The 26180-nt window shown below is 38.9% G+C and overlaps 1 protein-coding gene and 1 pseudogene across 1 annotated transcript; one reads left to right on the forward strand and one right to left on the reverse strand.

The window, feature by feature from the left end:
• Positions 1-2162: 2162 nt before the first annotated feature.
• LOC139457007 (serine/threonine-protein phosphatase 6 regulatory ankyrin repeat subunit B-like) lies at positions 2163-2717 on the reverse strand (annotated as a pseudogene).
• Positions 2718-16786: 14069 nt separating this feature from the next.
• On the forward strand, positions 16787-25981 carry LOC139457008 (fasciclin-2-like; the record flags this gene model as incomplete). The annotated part of the gene is made up of 6 exons (XM_071238463.1): positions 16787-16838; positions 17507-17630; positions 19424-19560; positions 22054-22225; positions 24966-25102; positions 25761-25981. Coding segments are annotated over exons 1-6 (843 nt in total), but the record flags the coding sequence as incomplete, so codon positions are not given.
• Between the last annotated feature and the right edge of the window lie 199 nt (positions 25982-26180).

A 26180-nucleotide genomic window follows, 5' to 3' on the forward strand; every position in this document is an offset into this window, starting at 1 on the left:
GAGGTGTTCACATTTTCTCTGAGACAGGTTCATGAGGTTAGTCTTTCATCAAAGGGAGGCTACGTCTGCGTTGAGTCATAGTCTACATAAACATGGGTATTCAGAGGAGTTTTATGTACGCTTCTCTAGATAATCTACGAGACAGATTTTTCAATGAATGCAACAATATTGTCTTACATGTCATATTCATATATTCTAATATGAACATATTTATCCCGCGACTATAAAGTGCAATTTCACAAATATATATCATTATATTCAATCACTGACCTGGTTATGTCTTTGCATAAGTGTAAATAATATTTTATACTCATAGTCTTAATTATAGTCACCCCAATATAGACGCATACATCTAGGGGTTGGCAATAAATATGAGCATGGGTATATAGTTTGGCTGTCCGATACATGGAGATGTTATTTAGAGACATTGTCTCTGATGTTGCAAGTTGGTGACGCGAGGTCACGGTGAATACTTTTTGAGGAAGTGGTTCTGAATTGCAAGTCTTTTCTGGAGTTAGTGTCATGTTCACTTTAACGTCACCCGACATATCCAGTTGCAGTTTAAACATGTATTGTGAGTGAGTGAGTTGGGTTTAATGCCGCTTTTAATGGTATTTCAGTAATATAGGGGCGTGTCAGTTTATTGTTGGAGGAAAGCCCGAAGTCATGCAGGTATCAGACGTTTACCACTTCGGTGAAACCCACGAGCACAGGTATGGTGCTGAGAAACCAAGAAACATAATCGGGGCGAACCGGGATTCGAACCCACAATCATAGTTTTCTGTTGTGCCCAAGGGACGCAACTCTGAACAGCGAATCGCTGCGCCTTAGACGACTTGGCCAACCATGCCCTCATGCTAGTCTACGCCATCAAAGCAGAGCTAGACAAGTACCCTGGACTCAAATATGCAACACATTCCATTTCATGAACATACAGTTTATAGCGTATGAACATCGACGTCAACCAAAAACATTGGCTGACAACATCAGAAGCATGCTCCATGAAAAGGACGCTAATGGCCACATCACTATAGTCACAGAACCTGTCGTCAGATATGACAAGGTGCGCGGAGGTCTAGATCCAAAAGACTTGAATCGGATGACACGCAGGAAGCACTACCTGATTCTTAAGGTAGAAAAGGTTGCTTCATCCATTCCAAATACAAAGGTGTTTCTGTGTTGGATGCAAAATCCGCATTTCTCCAGATTCAGTTGGATTATGAATAAGGACTAATCACATCATTTAATATCCCGATAGGCATATTCCGATGGCTAAGGTTACCTTTAGGTATCAAAGGAATCAGGCTCAGGAATCTTTTCTCAGTAAACTGAGCATCGCCTTGAAGTTGACCAAAGAGAATTAGAGCTCTGACAGACACAACTGTTCCGCAGAACAAAGGTGAAAAAAGGTGAATAAAGGTGAATGAAGATGAAGCTCGCCGCTTTCATGGGATGACCTAGTAACTTTCAAGATGCTTGCCTAATCTGCGTGATCCAGATGCACCACTGAAAGTTATTTGATAACCACTCGGACGTTCAGGCATCGTTGTCTCCTGTCAGATAGCATGATCCGTGGCATGAAAGTCTGTTTCGTTTGTTAGAGCTCGGGGCAGGTGATCATGCGTTTGGCAACTGAGACTCAGGATCCAGTATGTGACATGTATCAGAACTATAGATTTGTAACGAATATTTAAATCCTTACTGCAAGCAGAGATGAATGTGATCTGGGGTTGTGCAAACAACCACTTCACACCAGTTAAGCGAAATTCTGTTTCATTTAGAGCTCGGTGAATGATCATAGGTGTAACCAGACACTTGTTTGTATCTAATTTCCGTCTGTACACGTATGATTATGTAAACTAACAAACAAAATTATTTGGAGATGTAATGTGTCTCTTCTGATCACATTATTTATTTAAAAGTCATTCTACCAGATTCCACAACGTTGCAAGCTTTATGTATTGCAAAGATATAGACGATATACAATTTGTAAATCTCGTCATACATGAAGAAATGATAAGGTACCTAAACAGGCCATAGTAGGCTGTACCACACCCCAATGAAGGTAACAACATAAATGTATGCACAATATTTAACCTACTACAAGTGACCACCATGTGACAAAAGAAGTTCAAGCACGTCTTTTCGACTCTGCATTTTCACTATCTTGGTTGCTGTCTGTTCCTGGCATTGATGTCCCCCAGGTCCTGTGACATTTCACCACCTCCAGATATGCTTCGTCACAGGCGTAGTGAAGGATATTGTTGCCGCCTTTATCCACCAGTGACACGTCAGCTCCATTATTTACAAGTAGCTCCACTACATCTCCATGTCCCTCCTGTGCTGCCTGCATCACAGGTGTCTTGCTCTCTACTGTTGATGTCCACCAGGTCCTGTGACAGGACATATTTCACCACCTCCACATTCCCTTTCTGACAGGCCAAGTGGAGGATGTTGTGACTGGCTCTGTCCACTAGTGACACATCGGCTCCTTCACTCACAAGTAAATGAACCATTACCCTACTTCCTTGCTCTGCTGCCACACTCACTGGTGTCTTCTTGTTTCGTCCTCTGCTGTTGATGTCCACCATGTCATGTGAGAGGTCATACTTCACGTGAAGGAGGCTGTCACCTATTTGTTTCACGTGTGATACATAAGCTCCTTTCGTCACAAGTAACTTAATCACATCTGTATGTCTCATCCGTGCTGCAACCATCACTGGTGTCATTCGATACTTTATACAGTTAATGTCCACCCGACCTGTGTGCTTGAGTGACGTTCATGGCTTAGATTCTCCGTTGCAGCTCGGTGAGATGATGAAATTGATAGAATTAGATGAGATAAACACCGAACAAATCTCTGCCCGGGACACCTACTTTGCACACAGACACCTTTTCCACATCCAGTTTCCAGACATCAAGAATGCATATTGCAGCCCTTGGAGGGACAGGGTTCAACCAGGATCTGGTGACAGCAATATAAAGAGAATTGTGGGACAATACGTAATACTTTCCATAATCAAACGAAATATCTGCTGAAGCAGAATCCAATGTACGATTCTGGCTAAATAATAAATATGTTGAATAATCATTGAATCATTAGATTGGAATTCGGTATTACGTTTTTAGTGACTAATATGGATAGTTGATAAGTTAATGGGCAAGGTTTGGGCCATTGTGAAATAAATGTGAATTGAATGGCATACAATGTGTGTTCCTGTTATTCGAGGTAAGATCAACACACCATCACACATCTGCATGCATCCAATTGGCTCCCCTATCCAGTTAAGGCCTTGTCTTTAGCAACTCATGCTTGCCGTGAGACCATCGGGATCGGGTAGTCAGGCTTGGTGACGTGGCATCGTATCCCCAATGCGTCGATCGAAACCCATGATGACAATCACTCGAATATTTACAGACCACCGTTATCCAGCTGAACTATTGCTGACTGCGGCGTTAAACGACGAACACAAAACACAACATCCACTTGACACAAACATAACTTACAGGGATATGAAGACCAACCTCGGATCCGCCTGTCTTCGCAATCTTCTCTGATCCATCACTCGATAGACGTCAGGATGCAATAATGAAGGGATCTTGGATACATTAATTTTTGCACAACTTGATGTCAATATTCCTAAACGTGACAGGTCTTATCTTCATTCTCGCTGTCATCTGAAGTCCACATTCCTGTGCGCTGCATGTGGAAAGTAAAAACATAACGTAAACAGTTGCTGTTAGTACCAGCTGCATACTTGCAAGTTACTTGAACCCGGACTGAAACGTTCTCAAGAGGAGTACAGGATCAACAAACTGGCTCGACAACAACTACAAAGAGACTGCCACAAAGCCGTTTAGAGATCACCAACAGCTAGACTGGCGTCTTTATTATTTATTGTTTTAGGGACTTCACGTGACATTTTACACATACCCATGTTGACTGAAGAGATCAATATAGGGTACATGTTTTAACTTTTGATTAGCAACATTAATTGGTCCAAGATGTTGATGGAAATTGCATATTTCTCCACCTGAAGTCGGTGCTACGAGTGAGCGAGTTCGATTTTAATCCCCTTTAAGCACATTTCCAGTTATATAATCTAAAGTTTGAAACGAAAAATATGTTTTACATTCCTGTATGATAATCACAAAAAGAAGGAGAATTTGTCGTCGAACTATGATGCGTAGACGTCAAACAAATGATGATTTAACCAGGTATATTCAGTCACTTTCGGACACTTTTGTCTTTTAAGAGAAATGCCAAACAATGCGATGCCCTGATCATGACGGGATTCGTACACCATTTGCGGGTGGTGAGTGTAAGACGTTCCGGTTTACAATAGAAACACCACTGCAAATTCGCAAGGAGCAGATTAATATCTCGTCAGGGAAGTTGTTTATCAGTTTCAAACAAAATTAAAACCCTCTCGTTGTGACAGTAGTGATGGGTTTCATGAAACTGTCAGTGATAATATGACACGTCTTTATCATAAATGTACTTATTGTAACAGTAAGGATAATATATCTAAAATAATTACAAGAGATAAGATTGAGTCATTTAAAAAATTGCAAATCCCCAGATACTGATGCTGTACTACCTGAGTTGTTTAAACATGCTAACTCAATTGTACCATATTCAGAAATATTGTTTAATGTCTCATTGTATAGTATTGTTTTCGCTGATAGTTGGCATGCTTATCCCATTGTGTAAGAAAGGGATATTTATGATCCAAATAATAATCGCTGTATTCCCGCGTAAAATGTCATGGGTTTCACATCTATCCTTGGATCCAGAATACGGATTCGGCACATGACAAATTATGTAAAAACCAAACAGGTTTTAGAAATGACTATTCCACAGTTGATAATATATTTGTCATACAATCTCTGTGTCAAAGATTGTGAGAAAACCAAAGGACATTCATTGTGCAGCTTTCATCAATTTTGGTAAGGCATTTGAATTTGTTGACAGAAATAAGCTGTTGTAGGAGCGTCTTATGAAAGGTTAGATTGTTTAAAGACGTGTATGACAAGGTGTCAGTTTGTGGTAGAATAAGAAGAAGTTGATAACAAATTAAGAGGCTCAGAATTGGCATGCTAAAGTTGTTTCTCCATTATTTTAAACCCTTATTCCATATAGTTGTCTGTACACCAACCATTGAAATACATTATGGAGCTATGTCCAAATAGAGAACTTATGCATCTGATGTACATTTCTAAATCTGAGCCATAAGCTGAGTATTCAACGGTTTTGTTACAATAATAAAGTCAACACTGATTTACTTAAGGGGAATAGACGGATCATGACACAATTGAATAATATTTCCCATTAATTAGTGTGTCAATTGATATGGAACCAGAAGATTGTACATCCCTAGCTTTTATCACATGCATACATCACGAACAAAACTAAGTCAACTTAAGAAAAACAAATTAAACAAAAATACTGCTAAATATTTGAAAGTACATATGCCTGTTTAATATGCAATATGCAATGTATGACTATTGTATTGAGATAATATATAGAGGATATTTCATGTGTCGCGTGAGTTATGTTATTTCACGAGACCCATGAACTAGCCAATTTGTTATATACTTCTTGTGTAGTTTTCTCCCGGAAAATCAAATTATTTCATCACAAATGTAAAACCTTGAAACTCCCCACCTAACACACGGGGACGGTTCACCTCCCCTCGTATTTGCGAATAAAAAAGTAGTTTGTGTTTGCAAAATCTTACAAAATATTAAGGATCAAGAAAATTATTGTCATACATGTCCATATGATTATTTATGAAATCAACTTTAACGAAAAATATTCTTGAAACCTAGGAGACAGCTGTGGGAAGCGAAATAATACACACTGGTCAAGTAACAAAACGGCACTTTGCAAAATGATTGACGAGTTTAATGATACATTAACTGCTTGTAAGGAAATACGGCACTTTGCAAAATGATTGACGAGTTTAATGATACATTAACTGCTTGTAAGGAAATATTTTCGAGAGATATTGAAAAGTGATATCAACTCAAAAAATTACAATATGTCATCATTTTGCCTTGTTTATGTGGAACGAACGTATAAAGGACGTCAACAGTTTATGTACGGGTATGACATTTACGATATAGGGAGATAATTTCAGGAGAGGTAACTCTTGTATGGCAATAGTTCCGTCAAAGTGTTATGTTCACTGCAGTGAAATATCAAGAGTTATGTTCACTGCTATGAAAACATGAGACTAAAACAATTTAGGTGGTGCAGCATCAGTATCTGGGGATAACATCATCTACACTACGGCCATCCAAACATTCCCATCACCTACACTACCGTCATCCCAACAGTCCCATCACCTACACTACCGTCATCCCAACAGTCCCATCACCTACACTACCGTCATCCCAACAGTCCCATCACCTACACTACCGTCATCCCAACAGTCCCATCACCTACACTACCGCCATCCCAACAATCCCATCACCTACACTACCGTCATCCCAACAGTCCCATCACCTACACTACCGTCATCCCAACAATCCCATCACCTACACTACCGCCATCCCAACAGTCCCATCACCTACACTACCGTCATCCCAACAGTCCCATCACCTACTCTATCGTCATTCCAACAGTCCCATCACCTACACTACCGCCATCCCAACAATCCCATCACCTACACTACCGTCATCCCAACAGTCCCATCAACTAACACTACCGTCATTCCAACAGTCCCATCACCTACACTACCGTCATCCCAACAGTCCCATCACCTACACTACCGCCATCCCAACAATCCCATCACCTACACTACCGTCATCCCAACAATCCCATCACCTACACTACCGTCATCCCAACAGTCCCATCACCTACACTACCGTCATCCCAACAGTCCCATCACCTACACTATCGTCATTCCAACAGTCCAATCACCTACACTATCGTCATCCCAACACTCACATCATCTTAGCTATCGTCATTCCAACATTCCCATCACCTACACTATCGTCATCCCATCAGTCGCATCACCAACGCAACCATCCTCCCAACACTCACATCACCTACACCACCATCCTCCCAACAGCTCCATCACCTACACCACCATAATCCCAACAGCTCCATCACCTACACTATCGCCATCCCAATAGTCCCATCCCTACAATACTGCCATCCCAACACTCACATCACCTACACCACCATTATATCAACGGTCCCATCCCTACACCACCATCCTCCCAACACTCACATCACCTACACCACCATCATCCAAACAGTACCATGATGTCAACAGACATACTACCTACACCACCATCCCAGCATTCAATTGCTTAAACTATTATCATTCTAACAGTCCCAAGCCTACACAACCATCAAACCAACAGTCCCATCCCTACAACACCATTATCCCAACAATTCCATCCCTGCATCACCTTGGCCCCAACTGCCCCATCCCTTCACAACCATGGCTATAACTAAAATATGCACACGATGTTTTTTCTTCACTACATCGCCTGCTTAAGGAATGGCATGATATTCTTTCAGAGCTTGGTATGTCAAGGCAAAAGAATGACGATTTGCTGGCCAGTAGACGTCGTTGATTCAGCGTGTCTTGAAGCGTCGTACACGATCCAATAATGAAGAAAGTAAGCTTTTGGTTCAGGTTATAAGCAGGGAATTTGACTCGCGTTCGAAAAATCAAGACATTAGGTCTCACAGTTCGGCTTGGATTGGTTTCGATGTCTCATGATATAGCTAAATGTATTGGCTTGCAATGAGTGTTAGGTTTTATGAGGGTATTTACAGTGACAATTGTTGAATTTGTCCTTCAACTACATTGGCGCCTAGACCTCGTATCAATGTGTCATTGTGATTTCAAAGGGCACCGGAATTCTCTCTCCTTTGTCTTTTTTATAAAGAATAAATAACTCATATCTCTCTCTTCTCTTGTTTCAGGGCAGAATCCTTTGAATGGTATTATCACTGCATCTCTTCGTTTTCCATTGTAATTCTTGTCTTACAAATGTAAGAGTTAAATTAGAATAAGTACTGTGGTATTAAAACTCTCACTCTAAAATGCACAAGCCATGTATGCTTTATACTTTATAAGATATCCAATGTTGCTTTGTGTATTGTGTCTTGACCTCCTCCAATTCTTATTTATTCTAAATTCACAAATATATTGGCTTGCGATGAGTGTATAGTTTTATGAGGGTATTTACAGTGAACATTATTGAATTTGTCATTGAACTAACTTGGCGCGTAGACGTCGTTTCAATGGGTCATTGGAATTTTTAAGGGCACCAGAATTCTTTCACCTTTTGTCTTTTTATAAATAACTCACATCTCGCTCTTCTCGTGTGTCAGGGGAGAATCATTTAAATGGTATTATTGTTATATATTATTGCTATATACTTTATAAGATATCCAATATAGCTTTGTGTATTGTGTCTTGCCCTCCTCCAGTTCTTATATTTTCACAAAAGCAGTATTCCTTTACTACATCTTGACATCCGTGATTGTATTCACAGTTTATGTCTATTGTGATCTGGTTGACGTGCGCGATGTATATTGAGTCGAGATTTAGTGTTCAGGTAGCCTACCACAGATCACATCCTGCATCTCCTAGCCTTGCCGAGTCACGGCTCACAATATAAAGACCCCAATTCGCAAAAGACCGACGCATAACGGACATTATTTGTCTGTCATCGGTATACCACACTTCTGATAGTGTTTTTGTCTTAAAATCTGAAGACATACCAATTCCCCTTTTGTACCGGATTCCAGGATACCATCGAAATCCCTACAAAAAGAGACATATTGTCCAGAGTACAGGAAATGAACCACCAAATCCCTGCCTCAAGCATTAAGCATAATCCTTAAATACAATCAAGAAAATACTTTCTCTATATTGAAAGAAAGTATTGAAGACAAGTGGAATTGATACCATGTTAATTCTAAAAACCTTAAAGGCTTTTCTTGAACTGCAATCTGATTTGATTTTTCAAAATGTGTACACTACTGACTCAAGGCTGTCATAGATGGGGCAGTTGTTACTAATCTTGGTGACCATTGATCTAGTTACATGTACATTTCTATCTTGAGAATTTCAAGACAATAGGTATAAAATGAAACCAAATGTCATCCGCAGTTCACAGAAGTAAACAAGCTGTGTTCCCCTTCATGCTGATCTGTTTATTCATGAATAGGAATTTCTGCTTGGATTGGCGAAATTATATATAATAAATTCAGTTATATTGATAATCTGATTCGTTCAATAAAGATCAACTAGACCATTCCATTCCACTGATTTACCAACCGCAACTAGAAAGAAAAGATTTATGTGAAACAGACTGGTCAATTTCAAATTTAGATATATGCTTGCATATTTAGAGTGATGAGAAACGCTCTACAAGATTGTATGACAGAGGGGATGACTTCAACGTTCTAATTAGTTTCTGTTCAAGCCTTTGGTTTCTACATTTCAAAACATGTCCATGCATGGTTGCATTAAATCAATCAAAAATCTTCATTTTTGAATGAAGTCATTTTGAATGAATGAATGATTTCGGAAGCCCAGGTCAAATGCCTAGTATTGTACATATGCCATACACTAAATGTCACATGAGGTATAAACTGAGATGCAATGTGAGTCCTAAATGTCACATGATGTCTACACTGAGATTCAATGTAAATCATAAATGTCACATGATATATACACTAAGGTGCAATCTGAGTACTATATATTACATGATGTCTGCACTCAGATGCAATGTAAGTATTAAATGTCACATCTGGCACACACAAATGTGTAGTGTAAAGTACTTACTATTGCCCTGAAACCAGCGACATTAAAACTCTGAGCCTAGTGTTAATATCACTTTAACAACTTGACATAAACACTCTGAACCAATTGACATTTATACTTTGAGGCAATTGACACGAACAATTTGAACCATTTGACATTATCACTATGTGGCAATTGACAATAAACGCTGTGATCCAAATACAAGGACTGACCCACTCGCAGTCAGCATAATGTATATGAGTGTGGTATGGTGTCTCCGTGGGCGAAAAAGTGACAAAAAACGTGAAATAATATTGAACGTGACGATTTCTTCTCGCCACCTATGGTATTCCTTGTTAAGGACATAAACAAGACTGATGCAGGGGTATATGTCAACAGGCGATAAAACACTCGTCTTCAATTGTTATAGTGCATGCATAACGTAAGTAACATTTGTCCCCTTTTCATGGTTCAGACTTCCTGTGTTCATTGTTTCTGCTACTCTGTTGTGAACCTGGTTTAGAATTGTTCCACAGCAACTACGCTCGCCACAAGACCGCACACAGCAATAATTAAACATGTGTTAATTGAGTCTGGGCCAGACAATCCAGCGATTGATGTCATTAACAACGATCACAGCGTCGGGATAGATTGATACGCTGTGAACCGAGCCTGACCTGATCCATTAAGTTGCCACATACGACAAGCATAGGTTCCTGTGGGCAACATTCCAAACCGAAATCCCAACATTTTACGAAGAACGCATCAATGATATGGAGTGTACACCGTCCTGTCAGTGGACTAAACATGACAAACTCTTTATGGCATTAACAGTTGGCATGGGCAAGAATTTCTTTTTTTTTTCTAATTTGAATGTAGCACAAACCTCTTGCATGTATCAGATTACCCCCTGGTGCAGTTCCATCTCCTGGCAGCGTCATGCCATAAGACGTTAAAGATGGTGCTTGATGTTACCCTGCCAGGCATAATGTGTCTAAGTGGTGAATCCATGTTAAACTGTGGATTTCACCTGACCTCTTGCATGTTGTTAACTTCTATTAGGCTGTCAGCATGCACGGATTTAGAATGAGTATTGTTTATCACACTCTAGAAGTATAATTCAGTGTTCAAAACAATTTCAGTAATTCTGATAATGTTACGATCTCCTGTATCCCGGTCGACAGGGAAGGAACAGCAGCTGGATTTGTAGTCGTCATCGGCGGCGACGTCGGATTCCTGTGTGTTAGAAGAAGGCATAACAGAGAAAGGTAGTCTAGTTCCCGAGATTAGAACATCCGGCCAACCATATGGCTAATTAAGGGCCTAGTGCAGTACATCCGGTCTGTCCTGTAATATGAGAACCTCTAGGACTGTTTGCCATCCTCGGGGTTTGTCTCAGTTCAGTTTATCCAAGTTCAACTTTTCTTGCATATAGCATAGTAGGAGAGTATTTGATTTGTGATTTGTGTCTACTAGTGTTTGCAATAAACATTTTCTTGTCATCATAGGAACCTGCTTTGTTCTAATTTGAGGTCCCAAATGATCCCAGATATGTCCAGTAGGGGACATGTCAAGGGACCATGGTCATGGGTTTTGTTGAGGGAGAACAACCGGGTGAATTACATCATCCACGTAGCGTTATGCTGTGAGATTGGGGGTTTAAAACTACGGGATAAGTCTTCTGTCCACAGATACCGCCCCAAACCATGACGCTACCACTGCCGAAAGGCACGACCTCCCGCATGCAACAACGTACCGTTCACACTTCGCACATATGCAACTATTGCAACATGTTATTTTTTCTTCGGATATTATCGCATATGCTGTTCGCAACTCGTGAAAATATGTTTTTGAAACTTCACACTTTCAGACATACGTCATATTTGACAAAAAGCATGAAAAACTATATTTATTATATACATTTTGAAGCAAAATTGCCCCCTTTTCGAAGATTTGTCAACAGCTGGCGCAGTCGCATTCTCAGTCACTCCAGTGATCGACAGCATGTGCAAAAAATAGTTCTTCATTAAAATTTAACAAACAATAACACGCAAAAGTATGTTTTTTCATTATTTTCAAAATCATTCTCCATATTGGGAAGAACAGCAAACGTTACCATTGTGATTTTCACACAAACACAGGGTTTTATCTTTATGACAACGACATTTTGATGATAATTGTTGATAATACGACTTTTATTATTTTCCTATAACTGCATATCTCTTACTCATGTAACTAATAACTGCAACTATTGTAATATCTTACTTTGCCTTCTGTTACTATTGCATATAGGCAACTATTGTAATATCTTACTTTGCCTTCTGTTACTATTGCATATAGGCAACTATTGTAATATCTTACTTTGTCTTCTGTTACTATTGCATATAGGCAACTATTGTAATATCTTACTTTGTCTTCTGTTATTGTTGCATATAGGCAACTATTGTAATATCTTACTTTGTCTTCTGTTACTATTGAATATAGGCAACTATTGTAATATCTTATCATTTCGTCTGTTCTATTGCATATAGGCAACTATTGTGATATCTTATTATTTCGTCTGTTACTATTACACATGTGCAACTACAGTAATATCTTACTTTGTTTTCTGTTACTATTTCATAAAAGCAACGATTGCATGTTCTTCTGTTTCTGTTGTTAGTGTTGCATATATGCAACTATTGCCACATCTTACTGTCTTCACTTATTGTATCATATCTTTTTATTTCTTCTGTTTCTATTGCATATACGCAACTATAGCAAGCTCATGCTTTTCGTATGATTCGAAATGTCTTACTTTTCTGTTCTTTTACTGTTGCACGTATGCAATTATCGAAATGTATTATTTGTTTTTCTAATTTTATTACATATATGCAACTATTACAATTTCTTATTTATCTTATGTTATCGTTGCATGTAGGCAACTATTGCAATGTCTTCTGTTACGGTGTATGTATAGAACGTATGCCAAGAACGGTGGTTCGATACCCTGGTACCTTTTTGTATTCTGCCAAGGTATGATGAGATAAAACAAGAACTGGCTGGTCTGGAGTCTGAGAGGCTGAGATGTGCATCTTAACCATTAGCGTTGATACTTTCAGATCATTACAATCTTTGTTGCATATACGGCAGGACACATATATGTAAATTATGTCTGTGTCAACGATGATGTTCGTCTACCTCATATGCCTTTTAAAATTGGGATCAGTCTGGCATATATGAAAAACATGTTAATCGTCTGCAGACTGGTGAACCTGTTACAATTACCAGTCAGATCTGACATTTAAAAGGTTAAATGTTTGACGCCTACACATGCAAAAGCCCGACACATTTCTAAACGCCAACTCGTACCCTACATGTACTTAACACTTCACAGATTACCAGCTGACGAGCAACCATTAGACGTGCAGTTCACAGCCATGTCGAACGCTGACATGAGACACCTCCTGCTGTTGGTAATATGTTTGGGCCCCCTTGTTGTTTGTGAGTAGAGTTTATTTTGAACGGCGATTTTATGTTGTATAATGTGTGTCGGAAGTGTTTTCTTAATATTCGAGGGGCACTGGTGGCCCAGTTGCCTAAGGTGCCGCGATTCGCTGTGCAAAGTTGCGTCTCTGGGGAACGTCAGAAACCTAGGATTATGTCTATTTTTTTTCAGCTAGTTGGATTTACCGAAGTAGTAAACGTCTGAGACGTCTCTTCGGGCTTTCCTACCAAATTAAGGTGACACGCCGCGATATAACTGGAATATTGTTAAAAAACAATTGAATCACTCACTCACTCTAAATATTCGTTATATCACCCTAGTTCCAGAAAATTGACTTGACATGCAAATAGTGCGCAGTGCTTAAACATGACCACAAATGGCGACACACAAACGCTCGGTGTGCACAGTCACATATTCTGTATTCCCCTCGCGATGAGCTTACATTATGTACAACGTATGTGAAACTATTTCCGCAAATTATGCTGTCTGCAAAGATGGTGTGATGCTACCAGAAATAATGTGAGAATAATACTTGGTTGTCTCATGGCGAAAAGGTCACGTGTCCGGTTGTCTAAGTTGTATACTTTGGGACATGGTTCCCATATTATTATGTTACAAGCAACTGCATGGCTTGATGCGTTAATGTAATGATAATTGTATGTGTTATATTATTACAAAGTTTGCTAAGGATCAAGTACACATAATCGTACAATGAAACACTGCATGGAGAATAAAACATGAGGGTCGCAGCCCCGAGTGGTTCATTCTCCCAGCAGTGTATTATTGTACGATCCAAAAGGATCACGAGCCGTATATTTCTTATATCACCCTGTTTGAGGTCGATGATAAAATGTACAAGCTTTAAAAATAAATTATCCACATTTAAAAAAGGATGACTCCCTCAATAGAATCAGGCCTCGGCAATGTCGGACAAGTCGATTATATGCACAAGTTGGGTATTTCCCGCATATTCTCACAATCCTCACGTCGATTACCAGTACCCTCTCTCCCAATACCGATTGCCATTCTCCCTCTGCATTCCCCAGTATCATCTATGGGAAACAACTCACGAGACTCTCCCCTCTCAAAAATAACGTCGTCGTCAAGTTACGAGCGAATGTTCGAATCTCCAGAAATGACGTCATGATAGAACAATGTTTTATCGTGAAATAAACCATGCTGCGTTGTTAATTGTTCGTTTGCGATTTATCGCATAACTATCTTATGTTAGTTGTTTCAACTTGGTAATTAGAACATCTTCGTAAACCCAATACACTCACTCATGTTGTGTGGGCAGGGTTGGCCCAAATGTATAAAGCACCACATCGTTAGTAGTTGAGCTAAGAACATGACAGTCATATTATATAATTGTGGGTGTGATTGTGGGTTTCATTCAGTATTAAGCTGAAATGCTAACATTACTGTAATGCTGTCCGTCCGTCCTTGGACACACATATTCTCAAAAACTATTTAATTCAGAGAAATTCAGTTTTACAGAATGATGTTACCAGTCACAATCTCAAATGAGTTCGAACATTAGTGTCCTAAATTCCCTTTTTTCACAGAGCTATGGCCCTTTCTCCGTGACTTGAGTGAGTGATTTTAACATCGCTCAAGGCGGGGGATAATCATAACGCTGATCTCTGACCGCTTTTCCTTGTTTTCTCTATCATGCCATCATTATCAGTGTTGCACATCCCCATCCGCAGATTGATAAACAAGTTGTATTGAGCTAGAATCGAGCTGAAGCTGACTGTTTGAAGGCGGCACCACACTGGACATATTATAGCCCAGTAGCTATGTGTGACAACTGTCTATACTGCTATTTATGTCAATATTTACATGGTTAAAGTGATGCAGCAATCACATGGGGAGGTGTGTTCCGGAAATGTCCGCCAGTTCCAAAAGCCGTCCTCAACTCTGTGATTATACAGCTGGGGCACTTTAGACATGGTCAGAACAACAACATATGTTTCTACAGTGAATGTATGGTAAGACCATATTAATTGCATGGTCATCAAAGGTCTTGATCGGAACATATTTCATCATGTAGATGTCCTGGGCGAGGTACAGGATGATGTGAGAGATGGGGTCAGGGATGCGATGAGGTCCTGGATGAAGTACAGGATGAGGTCCTGGATGAGGTGCAGGATGAGGTCAGGGATGCGGTGAGGTCCTGGATGAAGTACAGGATGAGGTCCTGGATGAGGTGCAGGATGAGGTCAGGGATGAGGTCAGGGATGCATCGAGGGTTAATGACCGGGTTGAGATCCGAGATGGTCCTGGATGTGGTCAGGAATGAGCACCGGGGGTGATGTCACCCATTTTGATTTTAGAAAACAGCCACATCACTTTCATTGCTTGATATTAATGTAACTGTTGCAGGTGCCCAAGAACTCGTTATTGGTCCACCAATGGATGAATTAATGGCGTACCACCGTTCGTTTGCAATGCAATGCCAAGTTCCTGGACTGCCAGACAGCTATGATGCCAAGTTAGAATGGCTGGACAGGAACAACAATGTTATTGGACGCGACTCGGACAAACGGTACAGAATATTCTGTTGTTTTTTTTAAATCTGATGTTTAAGTCGAACTAATCAGTAGTTCATCTATATGACTGTGGCCTATGAATAATCGAGTCGGGACCAGAATGAATATAGCACTGGTAGTTTACCTTTCATTTGAGTAAGAATGATATGGTTACCACTTTGAAGGAATGTGGCTCCAATGTGTCCGAATCTTCATTATCTTTTCCTTTGCTTGTAGCATCCACGCATCCCATTCAGGTGAAATATTACATTTGTTCTTCACAAATTGGAGATATGAAGACGCAGGCACATATACGTGTAGAGGAACGGTCGGGGATACGTCTATGAATAAATCAAGACTATTTCAACGGTAAGAGACTCGCACATGAAATAACCTTTGTCCTCATAGGTTAATATCTTTAAACCTCACTCACTCACTCACTCACTCACTCACTCACTCACTCACTCACTCACTCACTCACTCATTCACTCACTCACTCACTCACCCACTCACTCACTCGTATGTTATAGCAGGTATACTGTTTTCTTTCCTATGATATACTGTAATATCACTTCATGCCGTGTGTTATAAAATGCATTGTGCTTTCTTTCGTATAGTGTACTCTAATATTGTTTCACGTCGTATGTTATAGCAGGATATATTGCTTTCTGTCTTATGGTATTAATATGATATTGCTTTCTTTCCTGGGCTATAACTGTAATCTTGCTTTCTCATCCGACTGCCAAAATCAGAAGCAAGGGACTTTTGCCAGAAATTAAATTTAAGCTTCAGGTATGTCGATGATTTGAAATTGCTCATTAAAGGTCAAATTGCCAGCTACCTTCCACTGATTTACCCGCCTGAACTTGACATTGAAGAGACCAGTGAAACACCCCCATCTGTTTCACATATATAATTATGCATACATATTCACAAGACTGTATCACAAGAGCGATGACTTCACTTTCCCAGCAGTCAACTTTCCCTCCATGTCGAGCCATATTCCAGCAGCCATAACCTATGACGTGTACATTGCACAACGTTTGAGGACAATCGTCCATGCTCTTTCCACACAGGTTTCAAAGTAATACGACTGTTTCAAAAGCTGTTGATTTTACTTGTACCATATGTTCCCGTGGGTTTTTTTTCTTTTTTTCTGGGGAACAATTGACTTGCCTTTGTATGTGTTTTTGATGGGTGCAGGATACGCCCAACTTTTCGCTTAACCCTGCTGTCACTATTTGTTTCTTAAATACATGCTCATGATAAAATGTTGCAACCTTTTCTCGCTTTTATTTAAAACTATGGTATGTACATCATATCGTTCTAATCCCTTGTCATAATCGTTGCTTTATTCCCTATGATATTACCGAACTACTGCATTCTAACCTGTTACAATTGAAATACTGCTTTCTGTCATACGTTATAACTGAACTAGTACATTATTTGCTATGTTAAACCTGCAGTATTATTATTATTATTATTATTATTATTATAATTATTTTTATTATTATAATCATCATCATCATCATCATCATTATTATGCCTGACCTTCACCATAACTGTGATATGCCTGTCTTTTTCTACAACAGAAACATCAATGACTTTTCTTTGTGGAAGCCGTGGTTGTTGTTTTTTTTATCTCCAGCGAATAGAACGCTCATACACAGTTGCTAGAGTACGTCATGATTGAAATGTCCAAGACACAGGTGAACAGATCCTCACCTGTGAGGCGCTGGGACTCTCAGACGATCAAGTTGCCAACTTAGAATGGCTGGACAACAACAACAAATCAATTGCACCTTTCAGTAAAAATGACCCGAAAAGCAGCAGGTGAGTTTTGTAGTCGAATGATTCACAATCATAGCCCCTTTATATAAGTAACTTATTTCACAAGCCTTTGCTGGCATATAACCACTACATATATAAGTTACATCACAAGTATTTGTAAAATTGTAACGCTTGTAAAACATGCCTTACATTGCAATTATTTACAAAAGTATTACTCCCTTACAGTACTGTCATATGTTGGTACGTAATTTAAGTATTATTTACATCCATCAATCATTTTGTCGAACATACGTTATTAATACTAGCATTGTATTATTGTATAACGTGCCAATCATGTTCCAGTCCACAAATCAAAGATGTGCATCCGTCATTTTTAGAGCTTGATATTCAGAATGCATTTCGTGGTTTGTTTGTTTGTTTTTGTTTTGCACCGCACTCAGCAGTATAGCAGATATATGATGACGGTCTGTAAAAATAGGCTGATCCAGACAATACATTTACACTCATCATGAGCACTGAGGCATACATTTGGGATACGATGACATACCATCAAGTCAGCATGCCTGACCTTCCAATCCATTTAGTCGCCTCTTTAGACAAGCGCAGGTCGCTGGGAATTCATATTCTTTTTCGGAATCCTTGCTGTTTTACAGTTCGGTTTTTTTTCATCACAGGAAATAGATTACACAAATAACAAATGCATAAAATATCAAAATCTAATATGAAGGTCGAAATGAAATAACAATCAGATCATTTTAACTTACCATCCGTTTTGATAAATTATTAAGCAGCTCGACTGTTGATACGAACAGTCAGCGAGACCCGGCGGCCAGAGAAGTGGTTCACGCTGTACCACATCCCGGTATATGTGCGCATGCGAATCGTATTTCTCTCGTATTCACGAAAGTGAATAGACAGGGAGCGATGCCTTCATCTCATCAGATTGGTGTGGGTGATACAATCTTTCGTGCTGATTTGGGCGATAACCTTTATTCACAAATAAACTTCACGCATGACTTCTTCCTATTCAGCTTGACGTCTCACGTCTTTGAAAGAGAGTGCTTCGATTAATTCGCATAACTTTGTATTTATGATAAATAAAGTTATGTGTTTTCGAATGTCATTGACTATTCTGCCAAGACTTTGGTAGGTGATCGATCACTCAGGTTTTCAAGTCACAATAATCACTGACGCAGCTGATGTGACGGACGCATCACTAAATGATTATATTTGAAGAACAAATATAATCAGTTTTTGAGATCGTGCTTTAGCGCTACATTATCCTCGCTGTGACGTCACATCTACTGAGCTGTAGATAGTGATGCCACAATAAGCCACAATGCCACAATAGCTGTGTACGTATAAAACTAAACAGTGCAAGGTTCGAAGATGAATGAGATTGTACACCACGATACAGAAGATCCAGTGATGTTCACGTAGTTTATCACTTAAAGTGGCGAACACACCGCGAGTGAAACCTAAAAAGTTTGTCTTCACATGTTCCCATGCAAGTTACAGACACGTATTTGTTTTTTTGTAGACAGGTCGGCCGATGCGATGGAATCTATTGTTTGATAACGTCATTACGTCATGTAACGTCAGTATCACAGATGTTGGAGTACACAGTAAAGGAGAATGCTGTGTAAAACTACGAATGACGTACATCGGATGAAGATTGTCTGCAGCCACTATTTAGCATTTGAGAGCGTTTAACATGTAAAAAACGGATAAAGTCTTGGGTTTAAAATTATATATACGGATATCAGATACCTACAAATCACGTTATGATCTTCTGCGTGAATATATTCTACGAGTCTCCTTTTGACTCCTTACAGGCTCTACACAGTGAAACTTGGTCGACGACGCCTGCTGAAGTTTACTCAATTGAAGCTTGAAGACCACGGAACATATACATGCAGAGGGAAAGTTGGTGGTGTCACACTGCTTAAGTCTTTTCATCTCAATGTTTATGGTGAGTGTCTAACTGGCTTGTCAGATGTCAACCGCTTTCGAGCCCTCAAGGACTTTTATGAATGTATTCACTGTTTGTAGAATTGGAGCTTCAATTCAGGTTTCTGGGATTACCACTTATGTTTACATATACTATTATACACTACTGATAAATACGATATTATGCACTACTGCCAGTTACACCATTATACACTACTAGTACATACAACATAGTACACTACTGGTATATACGACATTATACACTAATTGTAAATACAACATTATACACTACTAGTACATACGCCATTATACACTACTAGTACATACAACATTATACTCTACTAGTACATACAACATTATACACTACTAGTACACACAACATTATACACTACTAGAACATACAGCATTATACACTACTAGTACATACAGCATTATACAATACTGGCATATACAACATTATACACTACTGGTAAATACAACATTGTACACTACAAGTACATACAACATTATACACTACTAGTACATACAACATCATACACTACTAGTACATACAACATCATACACTACTAGTACATACAACATTATACACTACTAGTACATACAACATCATACACTACTAGTACATACAACATCATACACTACTAGTACATACAACATTATACACTACTAGTACATACAACATCATACACTACTAGTACATACAACATCATACACTACTAGTACATACAACATTATACACTACTAGTACATACAACATCATACACTACTAGTACATACAACATCATACACTACTAGTACATACACCATTATACACTTCTAGTACAGACAACATTATACACTACTAGTACAGACAACATTATACACTACTAGTACATACAAAATTATACACTACTAGTACATACAATATTATACACTACTAGTACATACAACATTATACTCTACTAGTACATACAACATTATACACTACTAGTACATACAACATTAAACACTACTGGTACATACACCATTATACACTACTGGTACATACAGCATTATACACTACTAGTATATACAACATTATACACTACAAGTGCATACAACATTATACACAACTAGTGCATACTACATTATACACTACAGGTACATACAGCATTAAACACTACTAGAACATACAGCATTATACACTACTAGTACATACAACATTAAACACTACTGGTACATACAACATCATACACTACTTGTACATACAACATTATACATTACTGGTACATACAACATTATACACTACTAGTACATACAACATTATACACTACTTGTACATACAACATTACACGCTACTAGTACATACAACATTAAACACTACTAGTACATACAACATTATACACTACTAGTACATACAACATTAAACACTACTAGTACATACAACATCATACACTACTTGTACATACAACATTATACGCTACTGGTACATACAACATTATACACTACTACTACATGCAGCATTATACACTACTAGTACACACAGCATTATACGCTACTTGTACATACAACATTAAACACTACTGGTACATACACCATTATACACTACTAGTACAAACAGCATTATACGCTACTGTTACATACATCATTAAACACTACTGATACAAACGGCGTAAAACACTACTGGTACAAACAGATTTGTAGAGAACTGTTACGTACAATAGTATGCCCTCTTTTCATATGCAAGGACAAGTCTGTTTTTAAGATCACATTCGGAACTTTATTGAGAAAGATTCTAGTTTAAATTTTCAACAAGGTTTGGACTTTAAGGTTTGAAGAGTGGTCTCCCTTTGACATCAGCAATGACTGTCAAATGCGTTGCTAGTAGTACCGATGAGGAAATATGTGATGCAAGGCAAAATGTTCGATATAGATATCAGAAAATGTAAAGCATAATAAATTCGATATTTGACGCCTCGTACAGTATTTCCGCTAATCTAATATTGCACCGCATCAGGCAACTAAAGACACCATAACTATAATACACTGCGAGGGAACAGTCCGAGAACCGAAGCTGATCACTAGCACCGGTGGCTCAGTGGGTAACAGCAGGTTACAAACTAAACACGATCTGTAAGGGTTGCAGGTTCGATTATAAAAAATGTGATTTGTAACCAGTCGAATACCAACGTTAGATGCACAATACTAGGCTGTAAATATACATGCAAGTGTTATAGATCCAAGCAGGTTTTTCAATTCAAATGTAAAAACTCTCAGCAGGTCTCTCTTGAAAGTAGTACTTCACAAAAGGTTACTTTGAGATGCATACAATACAAAAGGCAGTGGCAGTAAAATTATAAACACCCTCATGCACTGTGGTACATATATGATTAATAAGCACTATTTTATAACTACAAGATTATTTTTCCCGCCATGTTGCAATCGTAATGTTTGTTCACATTATTTTTCAAATTTGTCAATCTACCAATCCATACACTTTTTTTAGTTGGTCTGGAATTCATCGTGTTTGGTCTAAACATTCTTCCTATTGTTTCAGGGGTTGTTATACTTCCACAACAGACCGTTATAAGGCGGGAAAGGGACACAGGTCTAGCGTTGTATTGCCAAGTCACCGAACCATCAGGCGGCAGAGATGTAACTGTAGACTGGCTGTACCCAAACGGCTATTCCATATCACGTTATGATCCAGACTATCCTCCAGCCAACAGGTTGAACACTTTATCTCATCCTTTCCGTCAACATATTTTCTTTTCACACCCAGCTTCTCCAGAATATCAAAATGTCTACGTCTCAATGATTCCAGTATTATTGTTTCTCACAAGGCCTTCAAATTCACAATTTTTCTATTCTATTTCTTAATTCAGACATTTCCATTTGTCTCAAATAAGTACCGACTACATATCGCTATTTAGCATATCTAAGACCATAATTACAGGCGAGGAATTTATCAAGTATGCGTCTGGGGAGTGACTGATGGAACCTCCAAGCTTTTGGTGAGACACTTCCTAATTCCGAGTAGGTTGTCCAGTATATTTCCCTTTGTTATCTTGTTAAAGAAAGTGGAGAACAATCAAATGACATGTCATCTTAAACGTCACGGAAGTGCACCGGTTGTTACGTCATACAAGGGATTCACATTATCAAAGCCTAAATCTGAAATATCTCTTTTCTCGTGTCAGCTGTTTGAAAGAAATTGGTCTGTAACATATTTTTTTTAAATGTATGTGAATATTTAAATGTTTGGTTTTTTTTAATTTGGTGTTATGCTATTATCTACTGACTGTATTGAAGGCTCTGTCCGGAGAGGTTAAAGTATCGTAAAATTATTGTCCCCCTGTGGGACACGTGTTCCTTTCATAATTGTTGTAACTATCATCAACCAGTGTTTTTAACTCATTGCTGAGTATTTTTTAATATTGGATAGAATGATTGTTCACAACCGCCAGTAGCTAAAGTGATGACGTAAATTCTGCTGGGGTATCTTGCAGGAGGTACTGTAAGTCCTAATGATCTCCAGTGAGGTGGCCTAGCTTTGGGTACTGGTGGCCTGTACCCCGAGTTTTAAAACTGTATATATAATATTGTTATGCTCAAATATTTTTTTAGAAATTGTTTCTTAATATATTTTTCTCAAATGTGTCGCTATATGGCTGAAATAATGCCGATGCGGCGTTAAATTTTAACTCACTGTTACATCATACTATCAATTTGTGACGTCATCATCAAGAGAGGATTTCACATTTTCAGAACTAAGACATCATTTCGCTTGACCAGTCAATCCTGAGAATCGTTGCCTACACGTGTGTGGAGAGGAAGGTTATTGCGAACGATCGTGTTATAATGTTATATAGGTGTCTTCTGTATGTATCCTCCGTATCTTCCAGTGTACACACATTTACCCCAGGCACTTTTCTATATACACAAATCAATGTAAACTAGCTTTGTAATAGAAATCCAAGGATAGAAAACAAAGGTTGATCTAAATATATTCTTTCCACACTTTGAAGAATGTATGAAAATCAATCTTCAGGGATACACGTGACTGATGACATCACAATATCAGTAAAAAGTATTATAGAAAAATAATAGTTCTATGTCTGCATACATACTGATATCAGGGCCCAGCTGAGACAGGCCAGAATCCTATGATTCGTATCCTAGATTTACCCAGATTGTGATTCTTTGTTTGTCAACACTATATCATATAGCTACTATGTTCGTGCTCGTGGGTTTCTTAACGTCTTGTACCTGCATCACATCGGACTTTCCTCCCACATCAAACTAACACGCCGTTTAACAATCGAAGTACTGGCAAAAGCGGCGCTAAACCGCACTTACACATTAAACCACACCATTGTGCATACTTGTGAGGGAGACAGTCGAGAAAGATTTTTTCAATGAAGGGTCTGGCAGCCCATTATAAACCAAAATCAACATACATGACATGTATTCACCAAATAGGGCTATAAAGTTGTAGGTTGATGAATACATACATTTAGAGTGGTCATGAAGCTTGTATCAGATGGTTCAAATGGCGGACAACTTCCATTTTTTCATTCATAAACTGTGATATGATCAAGGGCATATGTAAGTCTTAAATAGGCGGACGGGGCACTTCCTCGAAGACATAATGCCCATGTCTGAGACTCACCTGGATTAACTTGGGGCGGGAATGCTAGGTTTCTTTATACTTGTGAACGGTGTTTCCTGCTTAAAGTTCAAGGAGTGTGCATAAACATTTTGCTCTTGGAATATGCAATTGTCTATCCACATCGTCATTTTATGGAGCGGAAAATATAAGATCAATAGTACAAACATTGGTGCTAGCATTAGAAATATAGTATACCGTCCATGTACATACATACAGAGTGGTCATGAAGATGGTTCAAATGACGTACAACGTCCCTTTTTTCATTCATAAACTGTGATATGATCAAGGGCATGGAAATCTTAAATAGGCAGAAGCGGACATTATTATTAATAATACATAATACCCATATCTGTCACGTGGATCAACTTGGGATGGAAATGCTAGGTTTCATTATACTTTTGAACTGTGTTTCCTGTTTAAAGTTCAAAGAGTGTGCATAAATATTTATTTATTATTTTACTCTCTGCCTCTGTCTCTCTCTCACACTTTCTCTCGGAAGCTCTCTCTCTCTCTCACTCTCTCTCTCTCTATCACTCTCTCTCACGCTTTATCTCTCTCTCTCTCTCTCACTCTCTCTCTCTCTCTATCACTCTCTCTCACGCTTTCTCTCGGTAGCTCTCTCTCACTCACTCTCTCGAATTCAGTCATGTCTGTCTGCCTAGCCGTCTTTCGCCGATCAACATGAACAGTACATCCACCTCACTAACTCTTAATTTCAACCCACATTTAACTGACGTGATGTACTTGAAGTGGCGTGTGAACGAATTCCGTCACCAACTTTCTTTCTTTTTCTGCAGATACTTCACACAGAAGACCTTCTTGGGCAGCACGCTGTTCTTTGACGAACTTAGGAAATGCGACAAGAGTACATATACATGTCGTGCCATAATAGACGGAAATACCGTCCGCAGAGAAATACAACTCAAATTGTACGGTAAGTGTTTTAGGAAGCCTCTCTTATTTCGAGATTTACAGTCGAATGTGGTTATGTCATAGTTGTAGCTTGACAGACAATGGAGAATATTTGATGGAATGAAAACATTTCATTTCTGACCTGGTTGAATCTCTGACCACTGGTCAGTAGTGTGTACCATCTGGTAGTGTAGTAGTATTTGACCACTTTCGTGAAACTCACGAGAACGTATATGGTGCTGACAAACCTGGAAACATTATCAGGGTGAATTGGGATTCGAACCCATCTTCTTAGATTTCTAATACGCCTAAGAGACACAACTCTTGACTTAAGTAAGAAGAGTTCTATGGATGAACAACATCTTTATTACAATTAGTGCGACGTTTCGGTGTTGATCCTAACACCTTTATCAAGCATGCGATGGATAGTGCTAAACAACATAGGTGTATATACTTATTAACATAAAAATGTACATAAATTGATTGATGGACAAAGAGAGCTGATTGAGATAACTGGAAGCCAGTGGGTGACTCATGAACACAACAAGCAGACTGATAGAGATGATGGAAGCTGCTGTTGACTCTGTGTGATATTGCCGACTAAGTCATGCCAATCCGTTCTCAATTTCAGATTCGCTGTTTGTTTTGTCTGCCTTAACTTGGGTGCTGCTTTATTTCAGTTCCCCCTAAAATCGTTATTACTCCATCAGAAGATAGGATAAGGCGACAGAAGGACAATTCAGCATTTATGTATTGCAAAGTAGAGGGGCTTTCAGACGACGAACTGCAAGATGCCAAGTTCGAATGGCTGGACAAAAATGACGATATCATCGGATCTTACATTAGAAACGATTCCAAACGCAACAGGAACGTCTTTCATGACGGCTTTGAAAGGAAGGCCACACCAGTCCTGAATATTTACCATACACTATCAATAAGAACACTTACACTGTGTATGATGAAATTTCTTTGCTCCATCCTCGGTGTGCAGGGTCTACACGTTAAAACTTCCCGATGCAACCCGCCTTCAGCTTGACCAGTTGACCAGTGCCGAGCAAGGGACATACACCTGTAGATGTACAGTCGGGGGCAACATCATG

Source organism: Haliotis cracherodii, unplaced genomic scaffold, assembly GCF_022045235.1.
Source record: "Haliotis cracherodii isolate W230 unplaced genomic scaffold, xgHalCrac1.p SCAF_12, whole genome shotgun sequence".
Classification (NCBI taxonomy): Eukaryota; Metazoa; Mollusca; class Gastropoda; order Lepetellida; family Haliotidae; genus Haliotis; species Haliotis cracherodii.